General features: G+C 41.5%; 3 protein-coding genes across 6 annotated transcripts; 2 read left to right on the forward strand and 1 right to left on the reverse strand.

Annotated features, from left to right (window-relative positions):
• Positions 1-1945: 1945 nt before the first annotated feature.
• Positions 1946-13167, reverse strand: PHOSPHO2 (phosphatase, orphan 2). Its single transcript, XM_062498465.1, has 3 exons — positions 13069-13167; positions 5291-5418; positions 1946-4136 (listed from the first exon to the last, which is right to left on the reverse strand). The coding sequence occupies exon 3, from the start codon at positions 4132-4134 to the stop codon at positions 3409-3411; it is 726 nt and encodes a 241-aa protein (XP_062354449.1). The 5' UTR covers positions 4135-4136; positions 5291-5418; positions 13069-13167; the 3' UTR covers positions 1946-3408.
• CFAP210 (cilia and flagella associated protein 210) lies at positions 4289-12311 on the forward strand. The gene is made up of 10 exons (XM_062498579.1): positions 4289-4322; positions 4655-4762; positions 6200-6408; positions 6664-6837; positions 6932-7128; positions 8034-8190; positions 9080-9219; positions 10053-10245; positions 10567-10731; positions 11241-12311. The coding sequence occupies exons 1-10, from the start codon at positions 4289-4291 to the stop codon at positions 11442-11444; spliced, it is 1581 nt and encodes a 526-aa protein (XP_062354563.1). The 3' UTR covers positions 11445-12311.
• Positions 13168-13240: 73 nt separating the features above from the next.
• LOC134047366 (cilia- and flagella- associated protein 210-like) lies at positions 13241-21098 on the forward strand. 4 transcript variants are annotated; one of them, XR_009933435.1, is made up of 8 exons: positions 13241-13498; positions 13919-14075; positions 15094-15233; positions 15521-15713; positions 16264-16428; positions 17095-17201; positions 17912-18108; positions 20691-21098. XR_009933435.1 is itself a non-coding variant. In XM_062498464.1 (7 exons), exons 1-6 carry the CDS (start codon positions 13401-13403, stop codon positions 17194-17196), a joined length of 855 nt encoding a protein of 284 aa, XP_062354448.1. In that variant the 5' UTR covers positions 13241-13400; the 3' UTR covers positions 17197-17201; positions 20691-21098. The 4 variants fall into 4 exon arrangements, 1 of the variants encoding a protein (XP_062354448.1); XR_009933437.1 differs by having other exon boundaries at positions 17933-18108; XR_009933436.1 differs by having other exon boundaries at positions 17944-18108.
• The last annotated feature ends 4004 nt before the right edge of the window (positions 21099-25102 follow it).

Here is a 25102-nt window from a genome sequence, read left to right on the forward strand (position 1 = left end):
CTTTTTTTCCAACTCCTCATGATGCATTGTTAGCCCAGAGAATTGGAGTTCTGTAGTGTAACCCAGGAATTACAACAGCCCTGTACACAGGCCTGTCCCTCAGCTACATTACTCCATTTCTTTCTCTAGAAAATTCCCTTGTGCAGCCCTAAGTCTTTATGCATTCCCATGCCAACAGCTTTGTTTTGGTTGCATTTTCCATTTCATCAACTTCCTATGGACAAGCACCTCTAAGTCTTGGCTATCCTACTAGCACACAATACTAAGTACTCATGTGTCAGTAGTGTGCACATACAGAAAGTTTCCCGTACATATATGACTTTCGTTATGCTTTTTTTTCTGTAACACTTTTGCCTAAGTCAAATCCCTCCCAGAGAGCATGTCAGGAGGTCAGCAACACTTAGTACTGAACATGCATCCCCTTCAAGGAGCTTCTCCCTTTCTTTTGGTTGGGCTTAAATCAGCTTCACTCTTTGGAGATACTCATCTCCCCTTCATTGTAACCAAATTAGGAAAAATTTGGTAGTTGTGGTGCTTCAGAAAAGTCCTTGTTTGTATTAAGTGGGGAAAAAAATCCCAAACAAGGCTTGATTAATAGCTTAATGGTCTGCCTACTGGAATTGAAAAATTTCTTCTGTCTCCAACATCCACTTTGTCTGGCAAATATAATCATTTCTACCCTCTACTTGAAGTGATTAGAACATAATTGCTAATATTTCAAGTACTCTACTTTGCTTAATCTACTCTCAACTCCTGCTTCAGCACTTTCATCAAAGCCACAGAAAGAACCCTTTTTGAAGCGTGAAGAACAATTTTTCACCCAATTTCTCACTTTCACAGCAAATTACAAGGCAGGTCCCTTAAGGCTAGATGAACAATAGTTAGTGTAAGTGGGAGAAAAAGCTTAGTAATCATTGATATACTACTTTTTGTTTAAGTAAGCAGTAACTGAAATCTGTGGACAAACTGAAAATAAGCTATTCCATAACCAAGTTCTGAAAACCACAGAAGAGATCAGCACAGAATCTGGACTATTCAGCAGCACATCTAGAATTAAGGAAACACAACTGTCCTGATTTTGGCCAGGATAGAGTTAATTTCCTTCTTAATAGCCAGTTCAGTGCTGTGTTTTGGATTTACTATGGGAATCCCGCTGAAAACACAGTTGTTGTTTTGGTTGTTGCTAAGTGGTGCTTACCCACAGCCAAGGACTTTTCAGTTTCCCAGGCTCTGTCGGTGAGAAGCTGCACAAGGAGCTGGGGGAGCATGGCCAGGACAGCTGACCCCGCCAGGCCAAAGGGACATTGCACAGAAGGGAGGGCACACTGAGCACAGAAACTGGGGGAGCCGGCCGGGAGGGGCCATCACTGCTCGGGGATGGGCTGGGCATCCAGCAGCAGGGGGCGAGCAGTGTATTATACATCACTTGTTTGTCCTGGACTTCATTCCTTTCTCTCTCCTTTTTATTACAATTATCATCATTTAGTACTACTTTATTTTATTTTGTTCCAATAATTAAATTGTTCTCATATAAGACATGGGGTTTAATTTTTTTCCCAATTCTCCTCCCCGCTGACAGGGGTGTTGGAGTGCACAAGCTGCTCTACTTAGTTACCAGCTGGGGTGAAACAATGGCAACAACTTAAAACCCAAAGAAACGTATGAAACTGCCCTATGCAACAGCCCTTACAATTCTTTTTTATGACCTGTAAACCAGACAACTTAAACCTGCCACAGCCTGAGACCCACCAGTCCTCAGATGTCTTTGCGCCCTTGTGTAAAACAATAAGCCAAGATCCCAAATATGAACACCTCAGACACCTATCAAATATCCATCACTAAAGCCAGGCTTCTGAGAACTGAAGTATATTACTTTGGACATCTTAGGCAGCACACTGTTCAAAGCAACCTTCTACAGTACAGTAAAACAGATGAGGCAAGGAAAGAAGTACACAAGGGAAATTTATGTAAACCTGCAGCACTTGAGAAGCAGCCTGGAAACAGGACAAGATCACTCAAAAATCTTCAATTAAGGAAAATAAAGGTAGTGACATCGCAAAATATCTGTAAGAAAAATGGAACAACATTGCACAGAAAACAAAGGAAGACAGATATGATAATTGCAGACTGCTGAGCTACACCTCAGACATCTGCAACTGATGTGCTGTGAAAGTTGCCCTGTCAGTTATTAAAGTACTTAAGATAAATATGACTTCAGTTTAATAGCAAACTCCATCAGCATTTTGAACCTTTTCTGCGATATAAAAACATTTGGCATGAAAACACATTATTTAACTTTAATGAGACTTACTTTTAGTACCTTTATATGCACACTTTTAATACCTTCATATACACTTGGGGCTCATCTCAGTGTCAGAGGTAAAGACTAAGTGTTCACAATTCTTTGGAACTACTTAGACAGAACAATCTGTTTAAAACTTAAAATGGACGTAGATGCTTCCTTCCAGACTGTAAGAGATTGTAATATAGATATAGATGAGGAAGAACAGGTAAAATCAGTGTATGTATATGTGTATGTACCATTCTGTGGGCCTGTGCACTGCAGCAGAAACCAAGGAGGAAAAACACATGTGGCTGACTCAGAGCTGCCAGCATGAAAGATCAAACCAGTGTCAGCTCTGTACAGAGTGGCAGCAGCACACTCAGGGCAGTAGCCAGAATGGAAGAGAGCCTTTTCTTCAAACAAAGGAGGAACATCCTTACAGCCTTCCAGAATAGAAAGAATGTGACCAGCCAAAGGCTGGAACCTACACTTGTGTCTACACTCTCTCCAGGCCTGATGAGGCACAGGCCAGCAGAATACATGACACAAATTAGTTGTGCTGCATTTGTCGTGACAGCAACTTTTATTGTCTTTACAATACATGATAATACAAACTGTTAAAAAGTAATTTTGTTTGGCAAAATATTTAGTAGATTGAAAATATAAATGCATCTTTGGATTAAACAAGATTACAACAAATAATTTGCCATCAGATCAAAGAAGTGTAAAAGCCAACGGCTCCAGAACCATGCTCCTGGCACCTAATGCTTTCTAAGTAAAGAATTTAATTCTTTTGAATAGTAATCCTACTCCTTCCCCTAAGTGTGTGGGATTGCAAAGGTCAGTTATACACTTAGAGGAGAAGGAGTGGACAAAAACTAATGACAAGTCTTGTCCCAGCCCCGCTTCTCCACTTAGTTGGAATCTATACTGTTAGAAGGCCTTTTATAGTGCACTTTCCCATTATTACCAGGATTGAACCTAAACAGTTTCATGTTGTGGTTAAAAAACCCGTAATTTCAGATAATAAACCAATTTTACAATTTTGAGCTTTCATACACATGCAGTTTTTCTCTCCCAATAAGTTAAAATATAACTGCACCAACTTCCTTTTATCATTTGAATCAGTCTTTTATAAGTACTTTCAGGTAAGACATAACGTCGATCGCAGATGACCAAACCAGAACAGAACACTGTACAGGACTGAGACTTTGGGCCAGTTGAGAAATCTTTTTCTCCAAGGTATACCCCTGCCTGGGCATAGCAATATCATTCTTCCTCAAAAACATTACTGGACATAAGTCATTCCCACCATCACCTATATATACAATTTGTGTATAACTGACTCCTCGCTCCAACTGTTTATCTAGAAATTCTTTTAAAACTTTCCTTTTGCAAAGGTTTTTAGGGCATTTTACACAATGGTGAGCATGGAAGTGCTCTATAGTAAGATAGCCAGTACTGCTGAATGCTGCAGGGTTTGTAAACACTTCATCAAACACTTTATGGAAGTCAGCAGCTTTCAAAATCCAGTCAATAAATACTGTATTAGAATCTGAAACAATTATACAATCAAACAACTGCTTGTTCTCGCCAATAAATCTCAGGAGATCTATCATTCCCGCAGTGAAAGGAATTGTTGTCATAGTTCTTTTCATCTCATCTTCTTTGACACCATTGTCTCCCAAGTAGACAAAGACTCTGCCCATATATTCTGTCCAATGTCCTGGTTGGTAAGAGTTTCTTAATCCATTAGGAAGTTTTCTTTCAGGAGCACATTTCACAATCCAGGTGTCACTATTTTCATCTATGATTGTATGGTCAAAATCAAAAACCAATAGAAATTTCATAGCTGTGAGAAAATAGTTTCCAAAACAAACAAAAAACAAAATTATTTATATAAACAGAAGTACTGTATTCCTACCCAGTCCTTGTGCTCAGAAGAGAAAAAATTCTGGAAGAAAATATCTGAACAAAAAGGAACTATTTAGGGCCAGTACCACGATGGGAAGTTGTGCTGTACCTAAAAATGCAATCTGTAAATGCCAAAGTTCAGTGTCTGCCTTCTGTTTAAAATAGTTACTGTGACAGTATCTAAACTCATGCTGCAGTTACTAATACTTACTAACACAGAATCAATCTTTCTGTACTCACACACCATCAGTTTGAGCAGATGCTAATTTCTTCATCAGCATTTGCAAGTGCAACCAAACTGGGATTCTCCTGGCAAAACGCCTCAATAGGTATTTCAAAAGGAAACGTCCAGCGAACAGACGGAGCCTGTGCCTTCAACGAGGCCGCACTAAATCAAAGCGGCCAACGAAACGAAATGCAGCCATTTGTGAAGCCGAAACTGCTGACTCCTCCCAGGCAGGTCAGCCCTGCTCCGGGCCCCGCAGCCAGTGCCGCAGACAGCAGAGCACCCGCACCGGCGGGGCCGTACCCGCGGCCGCGGGGGCAGCGCCCGGGCCCATGAGGGTAAAGGGGCAGCGCCGGCGGGGCCCGGGGCCGCGAGGGGAAGGGCCGGGCCCGCGAGGGGAAGGGGCAGCGCCGGCGGGGCCCGGGGCCGCGAGGGGAAGGGGCAGCGCCGGCGGGGCCCGGGGCCGCGAGGGGAAGGGCCGGGCCCGCGAGGGGAAGGGGCAGCGCCGGCGGGGCCGGGGCCGTGAGGGGAAGGGCCGGGCCCGCGAGGGGAAGGGGCAGCGCCGGCGGGGCCCGGAGCCGGGCCGCGTGCTCCGTCACGTGACCGCGCGCCGCCGGGTCGCCCGGCAACGGCCCCGCGGCCCGGGAAGATGGCGGCGGCGGCGGCGGGGCGGCGGCGGCGGGGCGGCGGCCGTGAGTGCGGCTGCCCCCGGGCAGCGGGACCCGGCGGGAGGGCAGTGCCGAGCCCGCGGCCGCACGGCTCCGGGAGGCTGTAGGGGTTCCCAGCGGGACGCTCCCCAAAGTTCCCCAAGCTGCGGAGGGCAAGAGGGACTGTTTCTGCCTAGGAACTGTGCGGAGAGAACTGACCTGAACGCAGCGCGGGTCCAGTAACCTCCAAGGGCAGGAGCTGGGGAAGAACGAGGAGCTTGGCAGATTGCTGCCTGCAGGGCGCAGCCGCATCAGTGAGCCTTTACTTCTGGTGAGGCTGTCTTCACCTAGGACAGAGGGAGAGGACCAGATTTGATCCCTGTCGGGAGACCGGTCAGCAATGGCATCTGGAAAACACACTTTGACAGCGGCGTCACTCTAATAAGAGAAAGCCTCTTTACCTTTTAGACACGGCCTGTCAGTCTGCTGCAAATCACACAATTTCTACAGAACGTCACTCTACAGAGTGTCAATTCCTTAAAAAATGGTAGTGACACTTAAAAGAGTATTTCACAAAAGCTAGACGTCAACTAGAAAAGCTGCATTTATGCCTGCACACGTGTATGTAAGCCTAATGCAATGAAGAAATCCTAGTCTTGCCACCAAATCAAAAACTGTCGTACAATAAACTATTTCAGTAAATACAATGAGTATGCAGGACATGGCAGTAAGACAGTCTGTGCCCAAATTGCAGCCTCATCTAGCCAGCAGAATGCCTTTACCAATATTCTTTCATTTTGGGAATGGTCTCTGCTCCCTGCTGTTCTAAGAATCATACCCAAGTACTGCCTGGGATATGTGTTACTATAGGCCAAACCCACACAAACAGACAAACAGGCAAGGACACACAAACAGCCCAGTCAGTCAGTACCTGTCCAAGGACATGCACTGCTCATAGGTAGACTACAGATACAGATACCCTGTCTTAGCTCTGGGGTTTGGGGGACTAACTAATAATAAGGATAACTCAATATTGTTACCATGCAAGCATTCAAATCCTGATACACATTTGATTATTGGATTTTCTGGTATCAAGTGACCTTTGTATTTTTTCTTTCCTCTGCACAGCACATCATTTGAAAGAAAAGGATGTTCTAGATGAGTATTTTCTTCCAAATGAAGCAGATCTTCGCCAGGTCATTGTATTTCCAAAATCAGAATGGGAAAGGATTCAGGCCAGCACTAGAAAAGCAGCACACATCGATGAGAAGAAAGAACAGGAAGAAGTGCACCTGGACTCCAAAGCTGCTGGAAAATACCCACCTAATGCCACTCTGGTAAGTACAAGATACATTCCTAAACAAGAGTAGTCACTTTTGTATATGCAAAAATACATATAGTAACATTTCTAGCTGTACTCCCTTTGTTTAACATTTTCTTTTGAATATGCATTTCAATTAAATGCCATTTAAATACATTTAACATCTAACGTAAACATTGTTTTTTTTACTTAAAGTTAAATTCCAAAGTAAAAAAAAAAAAAAACCCTATCCAAAATTTAACTGTGATTTCTAATTTTGTCTGCACTGTAGAGCCTGATACAACAGAAACTTCAAGCCAAGAAATTACGTGAAGAAAAGGAAGAGGAAGAAAGAAAGTTACTTGATTTGGAAGAAGCAAAGTTCCAAGCAGCAAAACGGAAGGAGGTTATTGACCGTGCAAAAACCTACTTATGTTATCAAGACGACAGAATGAGACAGTTCCATGTTTGTTGACAGCTTAAGTTTTTTACGCTGAAATTGTACTGAATGTCTTTAAAGACTTCTGAACATGAAAATGACTTTAAATGTTCTCTTGCAGGGTGCTTTTCTACTTACTAAGGTCCTAAAAGAAAGAGATGCTCAAGTTGAATTTCTAAAGTCAAGATTTGCTGATAACAAAAAGAGGGATTATGAAGAAGAGCAACGTAGATTTAAAGAATACATTCTCAGTGAGCAAGAAAAGGCACGTCAGCATTATATGAATCAACAGGCACTACGCAAAGATCAGCTAGAACAGTAAGTAATAATTAAAAGCAACCCTACTTCATTATTTACTTAAATTCTTCTCAAAATACATTCCATGAGGTTTTTACAGAAACTTACTAATAATTTGTTTCACAAATGCCATTCTTCTAAAAGAAGATCACAGAAGATCTTGCCCAAAAGGGAAATGCTGTATGCATTTTTAGTTGCCAGCAGTCTGCATGCAAAATCGCCTCTGGGAAGTATCAACAGATTTTAGTCAAATCACTACTGAAATGTTGTTAATGAAATTTAAGTGTATTTTACTCAGTTTTTGTTCCAGACAAGGAAAAGGTTAAATTAGATTTTCCATTCACCCATAATGAGCTTCCAGACTGTACAACAAGAGAAGGCATTACTGTCATTTCTATTCCTTCTGTCAGGTCTTTTGTAAATCTTATGGAGGGATCCCCAGTGGTATTTATAGGACTGGCCCTGGTGGTCTGATAGAAGGAATCAAATTTCCCAAGGCAGAGGAAAGGTTCAAAGTCTGGTCTTACATATTCCAGGTGTAACACATAAATCCTTGCAGAACTTAGTGTAGGACACTACCAGCTTAAACTGCTGCTTGTATGCCCAGAAGAAACATGGGCATGGTGGGTCATTCTGGGGAAATCTTGTTCTTCAAGGATGCTGCAGATATAGGGCAGAGCACTACCAATGCCATGGTGCTAATTGGTCATCCAGCTAAAACTTATCACCATGAGACTGCAAACTGTGAACATACCATGTAGCTCATTTCTGACCAGGGCTACCATTACAAACAGTCATGCTGTTATTCACCTCTGATATTCTACCCACCTTCAACTCAAACTATCACATTCTTCACTGCAAGGTACCTGTGGTTAACCAGTTCATTCCTTCATCCTAGACCACTTATTCACCTTTTTCTGATTCAGAATAAAAGAGCGTGAGCATCAGGCAGATCTTGCCAAACAGGAAAAAAAAAGAGAAGAGGAAGAAATACAGAGATCAGTCCAACTGTACCAACTAGAAATTCAGAGAAAAAAAGAAAAGGAACACAAGACAAAAATTGAATGCCAGAAGCTGTATCATGTAAGTAGCAGGAAAGCAGACAGTTCAAAATGTGTATTTCACCTTCCCTGGGATGGCTAGACTCAGCCCACAGGTGTGGTCTTCTGGCAACAGGCTCTTTGCTGACAGCTGTAGCAGCATGGGATCAAATGCCTACCCTGCCAGTTGCAGGCCAAGTCTTTCCTCTGTACTTTTTAGAAAGACCTCTTGGAGGCCCCTCCCTTCTGCTGTCTGAAGGGACACTGGCACTTGATGCTTTGCCTGGTCTCTGGTTAAGACATAACTTAACCATATGCTGTAGACATCAAGGAATATCTCCTTGACTTGAGAACTGCTGCCATCTCATTTCATCTTTAAAGGCATCCTACCAAGGTACAAACAAAGTTCCTGGGAGTGGTTCTGGCCAGCATGCTAAAGACAGTTGTTTTTTACATAAAAGTATAGAGGACTCCTCTTCAGCTGTGTTTTGTTTTAAGCTCTTAGACTGGGATAGTTTTGGATGAGGTGGGACCAGGAGCAGAATGGTCTGTGGGTCTGGGTGTTGGTTGGACAGTCCCCTGCCACTCACTATCCCTGTCACCCACATGTGTCAGTGGGAGCACAGAACAATGCTCTCTGCATCACACAGCAAGCTGTTTGTGCAGTGCACCAGAGCAGCAGCTGTTTGTTGCTCAGTTCCTTTTGCCCACCCTCACATCAACTATATCCTCCTGATGCATGTTTGAATGGGGAGGCAGAAGTAAGTGGAAGTATCCCTTTCCTTCTTCTCCCTCTTTTCCTGAGAATCCCTTTTCTCCTGTTTTTGAAAGAAACTTGAGAAAGGGGAACAGGGAGTGATTCCTGTAAGCTGCTACCCCAGGCCAATATTCTAGACATCATCAGTTACATCAAGACCATTTTCCCAATACAGGAGTATTTAAATGACCAGAAAATAATCAAAGCAATAGAGAAACAAAACCAAATGGAAGAAGATGATCGGATCAAAGCTCATTTTAAAGCAAAGGAAATTATTGCCCAGATGAGAAAAAAGAAAGAAGCTGAAATGCGTAGGTAGGTACAATGCTAGGGTATAAATTGTAAATGGTCTAAAAATGAAAACTGTAGTTGTTTTCAGATCATTTAGACTAATGGTATAACACAATCAACAGTTATTCTAAAACATTATTCTAAATTCTATTGATAGGGAGAGATAGGAGTTCAGGAGAAAAAGGAAATTTTTTCACAGGTTCCTTGGTAAGAGTGTTAAGGGAGCAATTCCTCCACCCTTCAAAGTACAGAGGCTTATAAAAGTGCAAAGCTTTGCACCAGTGTATTGGGAAGAGTGATTTTCTATGTGGTCTGTCACACTTCCACCTCCTCAACAATTAAAGACAATTAAGATCCTTGATGAAAATATTTTTGAGTATAAGCTATATTTCTCTGAGTCAGGTTAATAAAAATGATTTGACTTCTTAGCAAGGCATATTAATTAATTAACTACTTTGTGGTCTTATTAAGGGGAGGTGTTTTATCAATTTAACATTGAGGGTACAACATGACGATACCACGGAGTCAATCTAAGGGTTTTGTTCCTTTCTTGCTTCTGGCCAATACTTCCAATATTCCTCTCCTGATGACAAGATGCTTGCTGCAGTGTACTTACTGAGTGCTATAGAAACGAGTGATACAAGAACACAGGGAACATTTATTTGCTAAATCAGATAATATAAAAATAAACCAAACAGGAAGAACAGAGTGAGATCCTGAGTTGGGTGGGTGGGCCAGCCTCTGTGGTCAAGAGGAGAGAACTCTAGAACTAGAAGCACAATTGCTGAGTTTGGTAGCTTCAGATAGACCCAAGTGTGTTGCCCTGGTATGTTATGGAAGCTCATGTTCTTCTGCAGACAAGTACAGGAACAACAGGACAAAATCATTAGTCAATTAACTGAACAAATGGGTGAGTCATTAAAGATGGAAGGTGATCGACTGCTTAGAGATATTGCAAGAATAGAAGCTGAAGAAGAAAAAAAACGCAAAGAGAAAGAAGCAAAACAAAAGGCTGCCATTGAATCTATTGCTGAACACAGAGCCACTGTGGTAAGAAACTTGGGCTGATCTTACTTCTGCTTATTCCATCTGATGAGCCTGGCCCAGAGCACAGCTGGTGACTCTGGTGCCATGCATCAGCAGGCTTCAGCAAGTCTGCTGACACCTTTCCTGGAGTCCCCTCTCCCTTTCCCCCTTCCATGTTGGGCACACATCTGCCAGGGCTGCTGAAAACCCAGGCTTGGACACTGGCCAGCCGCAGTGACCGTGCTTATCGGAGTGCTGATGCAGGGCTGCTTCTGCAGGGAGATAGAACTTCCAGCTCAGCAGGCCAGCTCCTTGGTTAACTTTTGTGTGTTTTGTAAACTACAGATGAAGTTGAAAGGGGAAAAGGAGAGACAGGAGAAAGAAGAGGCTGAAAAAGAACGTGATGTGTTAATGGAAAAAGCCCGCATTCACATGGAAATGGAAAACAACAAAAAACACAGACGACATGCAGCAAACAAAGAAGTACAGAAAATTCAGCTCCAGCAAATGGTAAATACAAGAAGCTGGACCCTGTCAATCCCTTCAGAAAGAAGTACACATCTAAACCAACAGCACTAGCTCCTGCTGAGAGAAAGAGGGGAAGTCGGCGGTTTTGTTTGAAATTTTTGTTTGTTGGGTTGTTTTTAATCACGTGTGCCTGGCATATACTGGGGACCAGCCTCCAAAGAGCATTGGTGCAAATCAAGGCTGGTCTGCAAGGACAGATCACATCCTGTCCTATGCCAGTATGACATTTTTTCAACCATGCACTGCTGTCCTCTTGTATCTTCTGGGCAGGTCACCAAAGAGCAGCAGCTAATGCTGATGTTCACTCAGCTACTTAATGTACCCATTCTGGGGAGACAGGGCAGGGGAGAGAAGTGGTGAGGGATGATAAGTGCCACGTATCAACCACGAATGCTGCAGACCTTCTGTAAGCTTTTAGCCTCTCTCAGCCTTACAGGATGGTGATGTTGAGAACAAAATACTAAGCTTTGTTATTCCCTTTTCTTCATCAGGCTGAAAAGCAGGCAAGAAAAGAGCAGGAAAAACAAGCAGACTTGGACTACGATGCTCAGAGAGAAGCTATTGCACTTTCTAAAGAGCATGAATTTCAGAAATATGCAAAGGAAATAATCGAAACAGAGTCAAAGACTACACATCATCTTTATCCTCTTCTCAAAGCATGCAAAGATGGACTTGTACATAGGCCATTTTCCTGAGAAAATAAGAAATGAATACTAGTTTCCAAACATAGAATTCTACATTGGGACCCAGTTACCTTGTTGTAGCTGTAATGCAGCTCAAGAAACAAAAACATGAAATAATGTTTAAACTATCCACTAAGGAAAGGCAGAAGCCATTTTCAAGTTAAAACATATGCTTTTCAACCTTACAGGCAGAGTTAAACTGTAAATGATTTATATCAAATATATACCATGAATCTGGACTTCCATTTGAAAAAATAAAAATTGCCATGTAACTGGTTATATTCTCAAAAATCCCCAGCTGGAATTTCATAAATGTTAGTTTATTAAACTTGAGACAGGAATTCATATTATACAGTTGACTGTCACTGTAACCCATTCCAGCCAAAAGCTCACTATTTCTGTTATGTTTTTAATATTCATTGTTCTAAAAATTCACTGTCACAGGTTTTCAGGTCTACAAAATTAATTCTCAGGGCAAAAAGTCACATTTTTCACTAGCCTACTTCCAGTTAATCATTCCCCATAATAGAAAAGACCAAACCAAAAGAACTACAGGGGACAAAAAAAAAACAAAACAACATATGTGTAAGTTAGAATAGTCAGGGTGTGCAGTTTTAGTAGCATTGTGCAACTACGTCTGAAAAACAAGTGTCATGCTATAAATCAGTTTTACTACATGAAAATAATAATGCAATTTGATCCCAGCCCTTATAAGGTCACCAAAGAGGCAAATAGGTCCCAGTATAACTGCAAATATAGCCTACAAAATCAGCACATCAACAAGAGATAACATAGTTGGGCTGTTCTTTCAAATAGACTTACAGCAGTTCAGTCTGTGGTAAATAGATGTGACCTAAAATTGTATCTCAGATTCCTCAGCAAATTTACTCACCAACACTCAAGCCACAGACAGCTCCCTCCTTTTAAGCTTAGGTTTCTTTGGTGAAATGTTAACATAATTTCCTTGCCTTGTAAGTTGTGAATTCCTGTAATGACTTCCTCTACCAGTACCCTGTACTTTGAACAGGGCATCCCTCTATCTCGGTGTCCACTGGAAACAAAGTCGAAGAAACCTGAAGCTTTGCTTTGTCGCACCCCACTGCCAAGTCTCTGCTGGCCAGATTAGAAAATAATACAAGTCTTAAAAAAAAAAAGGATGCTTGCTAATATTTTAGCTTTGAAAATGGGTCTTTGGTGTGTCCTCAAGTTCCTCAGCCTAGGTGCCAAAAGCAGCAGGCCTTGGAGAAAGCACGGGACTTTGAGGAAGATGTGAGGTTACCCCGGAGGCAAGGTACCTCCAGGAAGCTGAGGGCCGAGCAGAACTGGCTTTACCTCCCCTACGCTGTGTGTAAGGTGGGTGCTGTCCTTCCCGGGTGCAGCAGTCACCTCCTTGAGGAGTCTGTTCCAGGCAAGGCAAGGGCTGAACTCCTGGAAGAAAGAAGCCCGACCTCCCGCAGTTCGCTGGGCCGCCAAGGGCTCTGTGCCCCAGCAACAGGCAGGCCTGGCGGGGAGCAGGCTCTGGTGAGGCGCGGCAGCGCACGGAGCCAGCCGAGCTGCACGGCCCCGGCGAACCGGCGGGAGCGGATCGCGGCCGGAGCAGAGGGACAGAGGCGGAGGGGCCATTTCAGCCTCTTACCGGGTACGGGCGCGCCGCACTGAAACGAGATGTTCCGGAACCGGCTGCGGAGGAGGGTCCGGACCCCGGGGGGCGGCTCCCTTCCTTCCCTCCGTGCGGACGGACCGCGCGCCGCCCGCCCGCAGCTCCCCGGGGCGGGGCTGGGCTGGGCCGGGTGCCCGCCGCCCACTCGGCTGCCATTGTCCGCCTCGGCGTCGGAACGCTCCCGCGGCCACCGCCTTTGAGCGGGAGAAGGAGCCCCGATTTCCCAGGAAGCCGGGCCGCCGGTGAGGATCCCTCCTTCTCCTTCGGTAGACGTTCCGTCTCCGCAAAGCCGGCGAAGAAGGCCGACGATGGACCTCGATGGGCCGGACGCCGCCCGCCAGGACGCGGAGCTGGAGCATGGGCGCTACCTGAGCCGCCGGGCCGTGGCCCGGGAGCAGCTGGCGCAGTGAGTCCGGCGGAGGGGACCCGGGAGGGGAGCGAGAGGTTTGGGTTCGAAACCTTCCCGTGGGCAGCCCGGCCCGGGCGGGACCCGGCCGCACGGCCCGCGCAAAGGGGCGGCTCTTGGGCGTGAAAGAACAATGAAACAGGCTCATCAAATTCAGTCTAACATCTGAGTCCATACACTGGCTATGTTCACTTTTGTTAGTATAGACTTCCCTAGCACCCTGAGACTGGAACTGATCTTTGGCCAAAAAATTTGGAGCTAGCTTATAGAAACTGATTCTGGTTTTGATCTCTGATATGTTACTTCAAAGTATCAGGTTTTTTTACTGTTGAAGTACCCATAGATGTACATAATCTCTGTAAGTTCATTATTACTTCATGCTGTCCCTAGCTCATTTATTCATTCCCTTTTCTGATTCAGAATAAAGGAGCACAAGGATCAAGCAGACCTGGCCAAGCTGGAAACCAGAAGAGAAGGAGAACGAATACAGCGATCGAGCCAGTTATACCAACTGGAAATTCAGAGAGAAAAAGAAAAGGAACAGGAGAAAAAAGCTGAATTCCAAAGGCAGCATCATGTAAGTAGCAGAAAAGCAGACAGTTCAAAATGCTTATTTCACCTTGGCTGGGCTGGCTGGACTTGACCCACAAAAAAACAAGATTGTGGGCAACAGGGTCTTTGCTGACAGCTTTAGTAGCATGGGATCAAATGCCTACCCTGCCAGTTGCAGGCCATGTCTTTCCTCTGTGCTTTTGAGAAAGACCTCTTGGAAATTTTAATGTGGTACCTGAGCTTTGACTGGTCTACAATGGACAAAGTCTGCTAGAGTCAGCAAGGAGATCGTCCTTGACTTGGAGAACTGGATTTAGGTTCCAGGTACTTGCCCTGTTTTAAGTCAATTTTTCTTTGTTAGGGAGAGGGACTAGCCTGAGTATGACAATATCTTTTAAACTTGGTGATGACCTACTTACCACACGTACTGTTTTCCCTGCCAATGCGTGCTTCAGCAGGGAAACTGAAGTAGAGGTACTGTGATGATTCATTGCCATGTGAGGGAGTAAAAGAAGAGAATTACCTCTAAAACCCTACTTTTTTTTTTCATTCCATACGCCTCACCCCAAATACACAAATTTCCCCCATTTCTCCCCAACCTTGTATGTACAACAAAAGCCATACATACTGCCAAGCTATACAAGTTCCATTTCTGAGTCATTACAAAATGCCTTATGCTTTACATTTTGATAATTCCACAGACTTACTGTTTGAGCCCTTCAGAATCGACACCATATGAATGATACACAGGATGTGAAAAGTACAGTTGGTGCCACTGGGAAGGTAGATGAGAGAAAATAAAAATACTATAAGCCTGCAGCTGCAACCACGTACTAATTTTACTTTCATTTTGGTTTTTTGATAAGTAGATAATGAAAATTTTCTTTTATCTCTGGGTTTCTATCTTCTGTAGCTTCTCCAGTGATGTAAACAATTCCTTTTATTACAGGGTAGGCCTGAAGTATTTGCGAGAATTTGTTTTTAGTTCGTGTTTCCAAAATCTCGTTCTACATGAAAATAAAAGTAGCTTTCAATTTAAACAGGAATATGTAGCTGAACAGAAAATATTTAAAGCTGAAGAGAAAGAAAAAGAAGACAAAGATGATGATCGGATTAAGGCTTATATTAAAGGAAAAGAAATGATGGCTGATCTGACAAGAGAAAAACATGCAGAGACTAACAGGTGGGTACAGGGATAATTTTCAGTGTTAAGATTCAAACCTGGAATTTCATTTTGTGACAAACACTATTCTCAGTTGTTATATCAGCAAAAATGATGCAAGCAAATTTTCTGTAATTAAAAATTGAAGTAGAAAGTGCAGAAAAAGTGCCTACCAGTTCCAGTAGTAATGGGTGCTGTTGGGGTGGAGGTGGGATTGCTGGTGTTATTAGAAGGAACAGTTAGCAATTGCCTCTGGTAACCTGAGGGGATGTCCTGGGATGTTACAGTAAGCTCATGTTCTCCTGCAGGATGATACAGAAGCATAAGGACAAAGCTTTTGAACAATTAACTGCACAGATGAATGAGACACTTAAGATTGAAGATGATCGTCTTGCTAGAGGAGCTGCAGAAGTAGAAGTTGAGTACCAAATGCAAAACAAAGAGAAAGAAATAAAAAAAAAGGCTGCTATTGAATCTATTGAAGAACACAGAGTCAGTGTGGTAAGAAACAGGGGCTGTCCTTGCTCTTCTTTCTGTCATATATGTAGGAATAGTGTTTGGAAATGCCATAGTTTCTAGCACGGTCATCTGGAGTGAGACACACATGTAGGATCTCACCCGTTGCTTCTCATTTGTCATCTACAGTTTTAGAACTAAATCCTTAAGAAAGGTTGCAAGTAGCATATGTGGTGATCTTCTCTTCAAATAAAATAGACTGAGAAGGCTCTGTAGTTTGTAATTTGTGCAAACTCTGCACTGCTTACTCCATCTGATGAGCCTGGCCCAGAGCACAGCTGGTGACTCTGGTGCCATGCATCAGCAGGCTTCAGCAAGTCTGCTGACACCTTTCCTGGAGTCCCCTCTCCCTTTCCCCCTTCCATGTTGGGCACACATCTGCCAGGGCTGCTGAAAACCCAGGCTTGGACACTGGCCAGCCGCAGTGACCGTGCTTATCGGAGTGCTGATGCAGGGCTGCTTCTGCAGGGAGATAGAACTTCCAGCTCAGCAGGCCAGCTCCTTGGTTAACTTTTGTGTGTTTTGTAAACTACAGATGAAGTTGAAAGGGGAAAAGGAGAGACAGGAGAAAGAAGACAATGAGAAGGATCGTAGTCAGTGGATGACAGAAAATGGCATATATCTGGAAATGGAAAAAGCCAAGAAACAAAGACAGCGTGATGCAAACATGGAAGTACAGAAAATTCAGCTCCAGCAAATGGTAAACAGAAGAACTGTATACTGTCAGCCCCTTCAGAAAGAAGCACACTAAACCCATAGCATTAGACGTCTTGGGCAGAAGAGAGAGAGGGAGAAAGTTGCTGTGGATGTGCATATTTCGGTTTGGTTTTTACCTGTATGCATTGCAGTGGCTGATGTTGGAGAGGTGACTGTACCCATGAACCACAAGAGGCTTGTTTGTGGAGTGAGAAGATTACTGCTGAGAACTTGACAATGAATGATACATGTGTTTCAGAGGTTCATGAGCCTCCTCTTAGAGCAGTAGAACAGAATTCTCTTCCAGGCAGAACTGGCCCATGTGAGGCAGGGAGAATTACTGTGAGGGCTGGTAATAAGAGATCAACAATGGTAGCTCACATCCTGTCCTATGCCAGTATGACATTTTTTCAACCATGCACTGCTGTCCTCTTGTATCTTCTGGGCAGGTCACCAAAGAGCAGCAGCTAATGCTGATGTTCACTCAGCTACTTAATGTACCCATTCTGGGGAGACAGGGCAGGGGAGAGAAGTGGTGAGGGATGATAAGTGCCACGTATCAACCACGAATGCTGCAGACCTTCTGTAAGCTTTTAGCCTCTCTCAGCCTTACAGGATGGTGATGTTGAGAACAAAATACTAAGCTTTGTTATTCCCTTTTCTTCATCAGGCTGAAAAGCAGGCAAGAAAAGAGCAGGAAAAGCAAGCAGACTTGGACTGCGATGCTCAGAGAGAGGCTGCTTTCCATCAGGATCAAGCATTTCGGAGATAAAGACAGTGAGTAACTGAATCAGTGCCATTACTGGATGTAACTTCCATTCTCTCCAAAACATTCAAGGAAGAAACAAGATGTGGGCTTCCTAATTAGGACAACTGCAGGAATGGTGGAGTGGATAATTTGCAGTATTAAAAACGGTAAAAATTGGGAGGTGGGTGGGTGAAGATGGTTAATGCAGTGCCTTCCTGCCTCATGTATATGAGCCTCCCAGCTTGCTCAGGACTGAGATAACACTTGGCATTTTGCCATGACTTTTAGAGTCTGCTTTGGCTCTCAAAGCTCTGCATGAGGGCAGGGCACAGAACTCTCCTCGGGGCCAGCACAGACTGTCATTGTCTTGGTCAGTTTTTTTGTTGTCTGAGCTGCTGCTCTATTTTTGGATAGAAGAACATGATTGGGTAGGGCTGACTGACTCTGTACCCATGTTAGTTAGCATGGCCCATTATTCTGTAATGTGAACCAAAGCACAATAAGTAGGAACAATGAAGACTTGTTTCAAAACCTCATTTCTGACCTAAAGTGAAAGATTAATATTGCTGCACTATCAACTAAAAGTCACACAGAGTTGTCTCCAATTATCTTGGACTAATTAATTTTGGAAATTATATATTACAAAAAGAAAAATGGCAATTAACTTGTGGAATTGTCACTCGATAATTCTTCACTTAGATCACTAATGAAAAATTTGTTTCCCTTCTCTCTGAGCCAGTGCTCATTTTATTACATGAAGCTTTTTTTCAGCAAGCAGAAAGAATGGAAACTTTTGTAAAAGCCTTTTGATGGCAGAAGCTGGAGCCTTAAGAAGTACTGACTACAGCAGGAGTGGTGCTGAAACCTGCAGAGCTCGATAATGCTCCATATGCATCCCTAAGTGCAAATTTGCACATGCTCACTACTATGCATTTGGTGAGTTAAATGGGTTTTTAGTCTACCTCCACAGCAGCAAGAAACAAAGTGGATTGCAGCCTAATTTCCTACTCAGCTTCCAGAAATGTCCTGTTCTGCAATTACCTATGTCTGCATTTGAAGTCTACAGCCTGCTTCCATCAGCTTATACTCCTTTTACTTTGAACATCTACAGAAAACCCATCAAACTCCAGTACCGAAAACCAACTTTTCATTTCAGTACACCTAGAATAAAGTGGGAATCCTGTGTCATTTTAAAGCATGTTAGCTAAGTAGAGATTTAGTTACCCAAATTCAGCATGAAAAAAATTCAGCAGCAATCATGATCTCAATTTATTCTATTGACTGAGATGCACATGCTTTGATTGCTTATTTTAAATAACTAATTCTCGTCAGTAATTTTCTGTAAAACCTGTATAAAGCATAGTATGACACTAGATCAGAATGGCCAGAGGTGGTGGAATGTTGCTGGTAAAAGGTGTCCTGTGTAAAGCAGGAGGCTGGTCTAGCAGCTTGCCAGAATCCTTTTCAGCTGCCATTTAAAGATGGTAACAAAACAGGGAGATGAACTGCAGCTGATAAGAAGGGCTATTGTTGAACTGGAAGAAACTACTTATTGAGAGATACCTCTCATGTAATGACTAGGGCCACTCTTTTATTAGTTATTAGCTGGAGTCACCATTCCTGAAGGTATTTAGATGTGTAGATGGTGCTTAGGGACATGGATTAGCTAGTGTTGGACTTCAGTACTAGTTAACAGCTGAAGTTGATCCTGAAGGTCTCTTCCAATCTAAATGATTATATAATAAGTTTTAATTAATAGATAGCAAATCAGAAAATGCTTTGAGAAATAATTTGACTAGTAAACTTTAATTATTGGTTTTGCTCAAAAATGCATCCACTCAGATATTGTTCTGCTTCAGGACATTGCAGCAGATAAGAGTCCTAATAGGTATTTACCTTATTTGAAGACCAAGACCTTAGAAATGCAAGGCAACCCTCAGAGGGACTGAAACAGAGACCTTAAATCAAACTACCTTTTTTTTTTTCCACACCAACTCTGTGATCCAACTCTGTAATTAGAACAGCAGCTTTAGTTTGAGCATGTGGGCCTCCAGTGTCTAACATGGTACTCTCCCAGCAGTATTTCAACTCATACCTGCGTAGCAGTACACATGTAAGAGACTACTGTTTTCATGGATCTAATTCATCTCCTACCTAGGAAATGGAAAAGAACAGCAGTCTAAAATGCCCTGTGTCCTAAGGGAATTTGAATTAACTAACTGTGCAGCTCTCTACTGTTAGGTAGTGTTCCCAGGTTGGAGTTACTAGATCAGTGCAAGTTCTTTAGCATGACAGTCTTTGCTACTAATTAGCTCTGAGGAAGTTTGAAGAGGATACATACGTGGAAACAAATTGTCCATGAACGGAAGAGCTGGCACCATGGGACTATTAACGATGTACATTTTCATATCCCAACAGAGACTTGCTTGGTACTTCTGAAAAAGAAAAAAAAAATACTTCAAAGCTTCCTTGTCATGTTAGGTCAAATAATTTACTCTGTTTCAACAGCAAAATTCTTTCAAATGTCTGTTATTAACCTGGGCCTTCCTGTTATCTCCTGAATGGAAGACAGCTGTAACTAGTCTGTAATCTTTCTCCTTGTTCTGGCAGTGCGTCCTTGTTTCTGATACTGATCTTCCTTCCTGTTCTGGCAGTCAATTTTTGAGAGACAGAAAATTCACTGCCTCTAAACAGCGTGCAAAAATCTCCATAGTCAGTGAAGGATAACACTGTAGAGGGAAGTGAAGGCAAGAGATTCGAGAAGACCATATGAGATGTCTTCTTTGGAATTATCTTAAAATTTCTTTCCCTTTAGAATAAGCTGTGGTATAGGCTTTGTTAAGCTTGTAATGTGTGAAATCATTGCTTTCACACTACTGCACTGCCACCACTTTAACCTAAGCTTCTTTTTGTTTTGGTATATCATGGCTTTGATATTTACTATATATTTAGGTGAATGAATGAACGATTCAAATCTGTCCTCTGATCTGGTAAACCAATCTCTCTCTAGTAAGCAGTCTTAAAGCAGAGCTGTTTGTAGCTTGTTGAGATGGTGTTGCATAAACCAGCATGGCACTTTGTTTTTCTGTGGATTGCCTCAGCTCCAATACATGATACAGAGAAATTAACAATTCTGTTGGGTACTGAAGGGCTTGAACATCAGCACTGTAGGTCCAGGAAAATTCAACACTGCATATCTGTTAACATAATAATTGCACTCCCTCTCCCTTCCCCAGTGACTAGCATCTGTTCTGATTCCTTTTCTGTGTAGAAGGAAAATAAGCAAAGGTTAGAAAGAAAAAGCAGCATGTACTGAAAAGAAGTGTGTGTTACTGATCACAGAGAAAAATCCAGCTGGCACAGTGGACAAGGGCAAAGTTTGGAACTGTCTTTGGTAAAGTTTATAAGTATTTCTGCATTAGTTTCAGCTACAATCAGTGTTTATATATTTAATAGAAGCTACTAATTATACACTTAAAACTTTCTTTTTTCTTTATAAATGCATTTGACCTCTACAGAAGCATCTACAAAGGAGTAAGAAGCTCGCCACTCTCTCCTTCCAAGTTCTGTTTGCCTGCAAAACCAATCAGTGCCCAACAGCAGAAGCTAACTGTGGACCAAGTTACAAGACATGCTTTTTGCTGGAACCTGCCTATAACTCAAGCTCAAGAAACAAGTGCCTAGCTTGCAACTGTACTGTAGTCTAATATTATTATGGAACAAAGCAGTAGATTATTTTCAGAAAGTCAAGAGGTAACAACCAAAGTTAAACTGTCAGTTCATCTGTACTGTACTGTACTCCTTGAATATTGCTGGGCCTCCAGGCTTAATTCAAACCTTTTGTTTTGACTTGAAAAAAAAAAATCTTACTGAGCAAACAAAATTGAGTACATCTGTCTGTAACAATAAAATCCATGCTGACTATACCTTTTATTTGTGACAGTTTTCTACTTACTTTTACTTGGAAGAATGCCATGGAAGGTAGAAATAGTATCTTGAGAAGTTATGCCATTGGCTGAGTCTTTTTATCCTTTATGGGAGATGTCTGGAGCAAGACTGTATCTAGCACTCCAGCTAACCTGGCAAACTACAGGAAATGGGAAGAACACTGTTCAGTCATTTCCTAAGCACTCTGCTGCCAACCAACCAGGCTGTGACACTGCTGTAGGTGACTTTTTTATTGAAAATTGTTCTTTCACTCAGTTCTAAACTGACTGTAAGCTGTGTTACAACTCCATTTACATTCATTTTGAACAGATAGTTCTTCTGTAACTAGTGAAAACTATTCTGCTTCACATTCATACACACACACACAAAGACTTGCATTTTTTCAAGTAGAAGACCATAGTTGGCAACAAGCAGAGTTTGCAATTAAGACACTAGGTCAACTTCATTACATGACTGCATTTTTATATACCAATATTTTTATTTTTAATTTAATATTTTTATTTCAACATTTTTATATGTGTTACCATATGGTAATAATAGACTGTCATTTGCTATTCTGTTGTAGAAATTCTTAATTGTAGCTATTTTACACTATTGTCTATCTAATGTAACATAGAATAAAAATCTAACTTCACATCTTCAATAAAAATTTATCAATCTTGATTTAACTGAGGGGGTCATAGCCTGACATCATATAAATCTGCCTTGTAATCTGTACTCAGAGTATCAGTACTTTAGAAGGCTGGAGGTTGGCCAAGCACATTTACTCTGAAATGAGCTCACTTGGTCAGAGCATGGTGCTAATGATGCTGAGCTCATGGATTTGATCCCTGTATGGCCCACTCATGCTGATTCCTGCAGGACCCTTCCAACTTGCAATATTCTGTGCATTTATAAGCACAGGTTGCACAACATGACTTAGAAATTATTATTTCTCTAAATACAGAAGGTGCTAATACTTCAAGAAGCACATTTGGCAGTGGAATACACTTAACAAATAAGCAAAGTATTTATTTCTGAGAAGTACTTTAGTACACAAGTCATGCATTTCAAATCAAGAACTCATTCTCCCAGCTTACAACTGAGTATCTTTCTGGTTACGAACTATAAACTACAAAATGTCCAAAAGACTAAGATTAATTACAAAATACTCTGCTAAATGCTACATGCACAATACTGCCAGTATAATTAACAGTTCTTTTACCTGAAGGAACCCAGCTATCAGCTATTTCCTCTCACCATTGTTGATAATTTAATATGCCTAAGTTCTTTCCAGTCCTTTCAGCCACTCTTTTCAATAGCAGCTATGGCTAAAGCCACATACAGACTACCTTTTATAATGGGCATATGTAGCCATGTCTGATTTTCTGCCAAAAATAGCAAATGCTCAAGTGTTTTACATATTGCAAAATTTAAATTCAAAATCAGGCTGCTGCATTAATTCAGTTCATTTCATCCTTTTAATGTCTTAAAGCTTCCATGAATACGAATAAAAATTTAAATCAAATCATATGCATATTCAGCAGTTCAGGATTTCTCCTCTGAACTTAGGCATGTTAACTGCCCTATTAGTTTTCTTTGAAAAATTACTTTAAGGAAAGATTTACTAATTTACTAATTCTTTCACAAAATATACCTTCATGTAGTTTTACTATCTTAACACTTTTTTTGTATTTTATAACTGCTATTCCTTTTGTGAAATTTCATACTAGAACTAGAAAACTTACTTTCATATGATACTTAAAAAAACCCTAACAATTGAACATTACATTTGGCCTTTACATAACAAAGATTTTTTGAAAAAGTGTTCTTAATGACATGAATTGTTCAAGGGTGAAAAGTAAGAGTTAAACTCTTAAGTACATAAGCACCAAAATGGAAAGCTAAAGTCTTATGCTAAGTAACTGCAGAACTGTACCAAATTCAGATTTTGCAAAATGCAGTTCACAGACTTTCAGTGTGCATTTTCTTTAATAATTTAGTTAAATACTGCATTAGGAAAATTACTATTTTCAGCAAAGGAAAGGTACATAACAGTTGTTTACATTTCCATTACACTGACTCTAGAAGTGTGGCTGACCACCCCCCTTCAAAAAAAAAAAAAAAACAAAAAAAACCAACCCAAACAATTTCAAAACACCAAAACAAAATTAACAACCCCCCCCAAAAAAAACTTTCATGGCTGTTGCTTTTCTAAAAGTGTAGTATATATATCTCATTAAGTTTTCTGTTACAAGGAAAGACCTAAAAGCAAGAATATACATTTTTTTGCTTATCAGAAAAGCAATGAGTCTACCATGCCCCTAGAGGTGTTTCAAAAAATACTTTATTTGCTTCAATAAATCAACAATTCCAGAAAAAGCAGCTAAAGGACTGCTTCTTTTGTTTACATTAACCTAAAATCCATTTGCCAGGCTGACACTATTACAAATTAGACATTATTTGGGATCACTGCAAATTCTTCAACGCATCTGACAAAGAACACTGCAAGAAAAGCCTGTAGTCTGGGATTTTCAGTACAGAGTGCAAAGTTTCAGGCTAAAATTCTAACAACCAATTATGACAAAGCATTAAAATGTAACCATTGCCTTTTATCTTTCTTAAAAACAACAAACTGAAACAAACAGAATAACTGAAATACTATGGCTGTGTTAAAGAATTAGCAGACAGCAACACATTTTTTACAGGTAATAAGTGTCTACATAATTGTCTATCTACCCACCCTCAGCAAGAATTTCTGCTTCTGAGTTGATGGCAGTACCCAGAGAATCCAGTATAAAATAACAGTCTCTTTCTATGAAGTTTGGAAAACCACTGTCAATTATAAATTCAGCATTCCAGGTATCTATCTATATGTTGCATGGCATTAGTAAAATCTCTGCATCTACTGTCAATACAACAGAGAATGCATGTCCAACCTTTGGAAGTTATTTCAAGCCTGTATGAACACTTAAACATACACTTACAAAATTAGTCCAGTAATCCTTGCTCCTCATTTTACATTGTGTCTTGGGGTTCATTAATTCCCAGGAATAAGGTCAGTTCTGGGATACCAGCAGAAAAAGCTGTACTCCACTACTATTTTCCTGAATTCTTGAGGAAAGATCATGAGCATTGTTTTTACTGCCTCTGGAATACTTAAAAGTCTTCCAAATTAGTCCTCTGAGCCAAAAGCAAATGAATGACCTGACACAGATGCCAAAGCTATATTGTGACTACAATATAGCTATATTATATATTCTATATAGCTATGAAGCTATATGCTAAGCTACACTGTGACTACAGCACACGGTGGCTACTGGTGAGGCTGGGAACAGGAAAGCTCTGTCATTGAGGGAATGAACAGTTCCAGGACTGCAAGAGCAAGTCAGTGCCTCCTCACAAAGCAAGAACTGACTAGTAATTGGGGACATCTTGCTGTCCCTGGGACTGAGCTTTAGTCCCACCAAGTTCTTAATCAACATTCTCAATTTCCAGTTTGATAAATAAAAGCACAAATTTGGCAAGCCTTCCCTTGTACAAGACTGCAATTCTGTCTCTGTTTAAACAGAGTGCCCCCCACTAAACTGATTTACCACCAAATACAAGACAGGCAACTGTATCCCACCACCTGCAATTTAATGTAGCCAGCTTTTAAACGAAACCAAAGTACACTAAAAACAAGAAAATGGGCTTTATGCCACCAACTCAGATGGATTTTTTTAAGTGCTATAAAAGAATTAAAGTCCATTTAACTTGTGGAAATAATTTTCTGAACTTTAACAAAGTCCATACAAAAGGGTATGAAAGTGCATGTTTTAAAATAAGTAGTTACAGCTGCAAACGACAATTGAATATAATCTCAATTTTGAGATTTTAAATTAAACTCAATTTAAAAAAATATTCTATGGAGTGCTGTATTGCTGACTGCCTGTATTTTCCCCTTCCTTCTACAGCAGAGTCAGTATAGCTGTGGATTATTTTGTTCACATGCTTATACAAA

Source organism: Cinclus cinclus, chromosome 9 (assembly GCF_963662255.1).
Source record: "Cinclus cinclus chromosome 9, bCinCin1.1, whole genome shotgun sequence".
NCBI classification, from domain to species: domain Eukaryota; kingdom Metazoa; phylum Chordata; class Aves; order Passeriformes; family Cinclidae; genus Cinclus; species Cinclus cinclus.